The sequence below is a fragment of the Macrobrachium rosenbergii genome, unplaced genomic scaffold, assembly GCF_040412425.1.
Source record: "Macrobrachium rosenbergii isolate ZJJX-2024 unplaced genomic scaffold, ASM4041242v1 13913, whole genome shotgun sequence".
Lineage (NCBI taxonomy): Eukaryota > Metazoa > Arthropoda > Malacostraca > Decapoda > Palaemonidae > Macrobrachium > Macrobrachium rosenbergii.
In genome coordinates this window covers 771,560-777,500 of record NW_027100727.1, presented here as the reverse complement: position 1 = coordinate 777,500, position 5,941 = coordinate 771,560, and the positions used below count along the sequence as shown (strand labels likewise).

Sequence of the window (5,941 nt, the reverse complement as noted above, 5' to 3'; positions counted from 1 at the left end):
GGCAATTCTATTATCAAGAGGTGTTAAAGAATTGTTACCAAGAGAATATCCTAAATACTTAATTTTCTTATAAGCAAAGAAGCATTTCTTAGGGCCAACTGTTAATCCATGTTCTCTTAATCTTAACAAAACATTTTTAAGATGAACTATATGATCTGACCAATTATTACTATAAATAAGGACATTATCAAAATAACATGTAGTATTTTCCAAACCAGCCAAGATTTTTCTCATAAGTCTAACAAAAGTTGAACAAGATGTGCTAAGTCCAAACGGCATCTTCTTGAATTGCATCAAACCATACCTTGTTGCAAATGCAGTATACTTTCTGCTTTCTAAAGTTAAGGGTTCCTGCCAGTATCCTTTTGACAAATCAAGCTCTGTAAAATAGACTTTATTAGCAAGCTTATGTAAAGATTCATTCATACGTGGCATGGGTTCGGCATCAATTACGGTTATTTCATTAAGACTTCGAAAGTCAGCACACAATCTCAAAGATCCATCTTGCTTCTTAACGAAGACAACTGGGGAACAATATGGAGAATTAGATTGTTCAATTATATCCAATGAGAGCATTTGATCAACCTGATTGTTAAATTCATCAGTTAAACTAATTGGAACAGGATAAGGTTTAGCAAGAACTGGAATATTAGAGGTCAATTTAATATCATGTTCCATATATCTAGCAACTCCAGGTCTATCACTAATTGCATCATGAAACTTATCCAAAACATTAACAAGTTCATCAGTTTGAGAATTTTTAAGATCTTTACTTATTTGATAACTGGTTTTATCAACCTCCAGATATTCTATATCACATAGATCTGAAACAGGTTCTCCAACATTAACAACCTCAAAGTTAACATTACCAAACAAACCATTTGAAGTTTTGACCTCTTCTACTGCTTTTTGAATAACATTTACAATCTTCCTTCTAAAGTACTTCTTCAACATATTGGCATGATACAGTTTAAGATTATTTCCTACTTTTACAAAGTAGTCAACTCCATTACTATGGCAACGATTAATCACATAAGGTCCTTTCCACTGCATTAGAAATTTGTTTGTATTATTTGGCAACATGATTAGAACTTCATCTCCCTCAACAAACTTTCTTGGCTTTGCTTTACAATCAAAATACTCTTTATATTTACGTGAATTTATTTCAGCGTTACTAGCTGCAATCTGGGCCATCTCTTGCAATCGAGAACGCAGATCTAAAACATACTGGTAAGTAGTTTTGATTTCATCATCAGCATTGTTACCAGCAACCAATTCATGAAGGATTGTTAAAGGGCCACGGACACTACGTCCATACAAAAGTGCAAATGGGCTAAACTTTAAAGTATCGTTGGGAATTTCACGATAAGCGAAAAGAACAACAGGAATATACCGGTCCCATTCTGTTGGATGATCACTACAAACTTTCTTTAACATATTTTTAAGTACACCATTCATCCGTTCTACAGTTCCATTACATGCAGCATGATATGGGCTTGTGAATAAAGCTCTAATTGATAGTAATCTATGTATTTCTGCCATGAGATCTGACTTAAACTGAGTTCCCCTGTCGCTTAGTATTTCTTTTGGTACCCCAACTCTACAAAATACTTCTACTAAACTTTCGGCTATAGTAATAGTATCAATATTTCTGAGAGGTACAGCTTCAGGGTAGCGTGTAGCTAAATCAATTATTGTAAGAATATACTTGTGACCACGACTTGAGGCTGGAACAATCGGACCCACAATATCAATAGCCACTCTACTGAATGGTTCAGAAACTATAGGCATTTTACACAAAGACACTTTCTTTACTCTTTTCCCAAATTTCTGACATTTATGACAAGACTTACAATATCTATCAGTCTCTGCACTAGCCCTCGGCCAATAAAATTTACCAAGCACTTTGTCAATAGTTTTCCTAGAAGAAAATGACCAGAAATAAGTGATTCATGTGCAAGTTTCATAACTATCTCTCTATACCTGAGAGGAACTACAATTTGCATTTTACCAACATCTAGCTGATTTTTACTTTGCACACATTTACGAAAAATCACGTTATTATTTACTACATACTTAACAACTCTCCTTTTGCAAGTTATTTCTTCATCCTCCTTCAAGTTTTTCCTAATTGACTTCAGAGAATCACATGTCCACTGTTTATTACTAAAATCTACTGGATTTACTTGAACTTCAGACAAGACATCAGACAAAGGTTTTAATGTAGTTTTCCTAAGACTCTGTTCTCTTGTAACCACATTAACATGTAACTTATTTACATCTAATTCGTTATCTGGCACAGGTATTTTACTCAACAATTCTATTCCTGCCTGTATGTGATGTTTCAATCCAGGTATTAACCCAACAATTACATCAGAACATTTAATTGGTGCTACGATAGCATTTACTCTACCGGAAAAGAATTTACTTCTAATGTAACATCTAATTTTGGGTAGATATATTGGAACACCCATGAAATTATACACCTTCACAGTTTTAGCCTTACTGAGATAACGTGTTGGAATCAAAGTTTCGTTAAGAACAGCTATTACACCCAGTATCAAACAAGACCTCTACTGTTTTGTTAAAAACTCTTCCTTTCTCATCCACAATAGCATTCTTGGGTTTTTCTTCACTAGCTAGAGCGATACTGATCTTAGGAATATTTTTATTAGAAGATTTAGACTGAGCAAAATTAACAGGATTATTTGGACAATTGGGTTTAATATGCCCAATTTCTTTACATAGGTGGCACTGCAATGTTTTAAGATTATCAACACCTACTTTATCAGATTTAGGTTGCGTTCCTAACTTTGAACATTTATCAGACTTAAATTTAAAATTTCTACATTTATTAATTCCGTGAGCAATCAGATACCTATCAGCAGCTAACGCCATTTCATGAGAATTTTTACAAACCCTTTCTAAAAGAAATGTTCGTAAATCCCTTGAACTATTAGCCAACAATTGATCCATAATCATAAAATCACAGACATCATCATAAGATTTATTAACATTAGCTAATTGCAACCACTTATCAAAATTCTGTCTTAGTCTATATGAATACTGCACAAAGCTTTCATTGGTTTCAATAAATCCCTCTCTAAATTTCTTTCGATATACCTGAGGATTGACCTGAAACGCTTTCAATAAGGCTGCCTTCAATTCCTGATAATTATTTGCAATAGCAGGGTCAAGTCCACAGTACACTTTCAAAGCTCGTCCCCTTAATAACGTGCCTAACATAATACCATAGTCTTCCTGCTCCCATTTACGAAATCCAGCTAATTTCTCAAATCTATTCATGTACACATCAATTTCATCAGTTTTCTCATCAAAGGGGGGAATTTTTGGCAAAGATATTACATTCTCGCTACCTACACCACCTATAGCACCACTATTTCTCAACTCTGCTTTGGTTAACTCATGTTTCCTGACTTCCTCCTTCTCCTCCCTTTCTCTCTTAAGACATTCCAATTTAAATATCCTATCTTTCTCCTTTTCTGCCAACTCTAACTGAAACCTTTTCTCCTCTCTCTCAGCTACTCTATCCTCTCTAGCCTGTTGCTTTGCTATAAATTCCTCAGCTTCAGCAGTTTTCATACCAAGCTTAATAGCCTTATCCATCAAATCACTAAGATCCATAATAATGATGGGTAAGCATACAGTTAATAAAAAAAACAACAACACTTCATAATAAGTATTAGCAAAACATTAAATTATGAAATATGGCTAATCATGAACTAAACTTTAAAAGAAGTATTTCAATGATTACCAGTGTCTATTATGGGTTTTCCACCATCAATGACAAAAAATTTCCATGCCAAAAAAATAACTAGCATAAGGAAACTGAATACACAATAGGAATATTCAAGGATGAGAAAACAATCGGAACTCAAAGGAATATTAAACTAACATTACCCCTAACAAGCCCTACAATCATTAAGACTGAATTAGCTAGAATTAATAGGATAATGATACAGTTTCTAATTCACTTCCCGACCTCAACCTTTTCCTAGAACGTAATATGACTACACGAACAAATACAAATTTATATTGCACTACAACGAAAATTTATTCCACTTTAAATAAAGCGCTTTCACACGACAACTTGCCAGACACAAAAGAAACAACATAGACATAACTTTACCTTAACTCCAGTGATATTACTTCCAGTAATAGGCCACAAACCTTGCAAAACACTTAAATGAAATCCACCAACCTTCACAGGTAACGAAGTTCACATAGTTGTCAGCAGTAAACTGTAAATATAAATTATACATAAGTTAAACAGTCTAGCAACTCTGCAAATAATCCTACCCACTGCCCCAATTGTAAAGCTTTTATTTGCATGGATGGAAAAGAATTAGGCGCTTGTTACCTAACACTTTGGCTAGACTGGTATCAAGTAAAAAGAATTATAAAAATTATTCATTTATTAACAATAAATAGAATAACTTATAATAGTAATAGATGACACGTAGGTTGGAATGTGGGTACACTCTTGAAATTGTCTAGATGGCTGAAGATGGTAGATCCATGATGACAGATCTTGCACCAGGTAAGTAAAATGGTACATCCAACAGGTCATACAAGTTAAGACAAGATGTCAAACAGGCAAGACACCATAAGGCAAGATAATGTCAGGCAAGGCAAGGTAAGGTAGAGTGTCTGAAAAATAAATAAACAAACAATAGCTTAGAACAAAAGTCACTGTTAACATATCACTATTAAACCATAATAGCTTTACATAATAATTATTTGCATAGAACATAAGGTATACAACAAAGAGCAAATCACTTCTTACCATGTGAAAGGTTGCGAGGTTCGTAAGGTAGTGGCTATCACTTGGAAAGTAAATCAAAAGTAAACAATAAGTAATACCAAGGACACTAAAATAACGAACAGAACAACCAACGCCATCTATTAAAGCGAATGCAAACAACACCCAAGGATGATAGAATGGACAACCAACACTCAGATTCTAGTTTTAAGAAAGGAAATACCTGACATATATATATTTAAAAAATCACAGTACATGCACGTGACTTCAGTGTATAAGCGAATCCTACAGGGAACTGACAGGCAGAAGTTCAGTACCAAGCGCTTTAACGTTTATTAACGCATCGTCGGGACACAACGATGCGTTAATAAATGTGAAAGCGACAGTACTGAACTTCGCAAAAATCATTTTCCTGAGGGATTTGCTTATATATATATATATATATATATATATATATATATATATATATATATATATATATATATATATATATATATATATATATATATATATATACATATATATATATATATATAAGAATGAATATATTCACAAGGTAGAAAACATTTTAAATGATAATACTATTTTTAGAAATGAAGACAAAATTAACAGGTTTTTAAGTCTTTATTAGATAAAAAAAATGATCTCAAATGACATATAACAAACTTTACCGAGTACTGGTGGTTCCTCTGGAGTTTTATATGTTTTGCCAAAAGTCCGCAAAGATGGACTTCCCACCAGACCAATATTAACATCATGCGATACCCCCCCTAGCTATAAACTGTATAGATATCATATACTATTACAGTGCACATACAATTACATGCACTCATGTGTATAATGTATTTTCAGGGATATACTTTATTTACTTAATGTTATGCACATTATCATTTATTCTGGTGTTATTTAATGTAATACTTGTAAACCATTAGCTATGTTACACATCGTGGCAACAATGTAATTACATGCGGCAACACCGCTATTGTTTCCCGCCATTTATATGATGCATAGTTAGTTACTGTCCTGTGGTCACTCTGTCGTGATGTACGGATCTTCCTCCCGCCTCACGCCGCTGTATATCTGTCAATATACAGGATTTTAAAGAACCTACAGTATTATTTCATCACCCTTCGTTCCATCCATTACATGGACGTATGT

General features: G+C 33.6%; 1 protein-coding gene across 1 annotated transcript; it reads right to left on the bottom strand.

Annotated features, from left to right (window-relative positions):
• Positions 1-2,145: 2,145 nt before the first annotated feature.
• On the bottom strand, positions 2,146-4,906 carry LOC136838062 (uncharacterized). The gene is made up of 2 exons (XM_067102908.1): positions 4,808-4,906; positions 2,146-4,671 (listed from the first exon to the last, which is right to left on the bottom strand). The coding sequence occupies exon 2, from the start codon at positions 3,643-3,645 to the stop codon at positions 2,536-2,538; it is 1,110 nt and encodes a 369-aa protein (XP_066959009.1). The 5' UTR covers positions 3,646-4,671; positions 4,808-4,906; the 3' UTR covers positions 2,146-2,535.
• Between the last annotated feature and the right edge of the window lie 1,035 nt (positions 4,907-5,941).

Bases quoted from the DNA above. Each gene is read 5' to 3' on its own strand.
- LOC136838062 (XM_067102908.1), bottom strand. From the start codon at position 3,645: ATGGATCTTAGTGATTTGATGGATAAGGCTATTAAGCTTGGTATGAAA.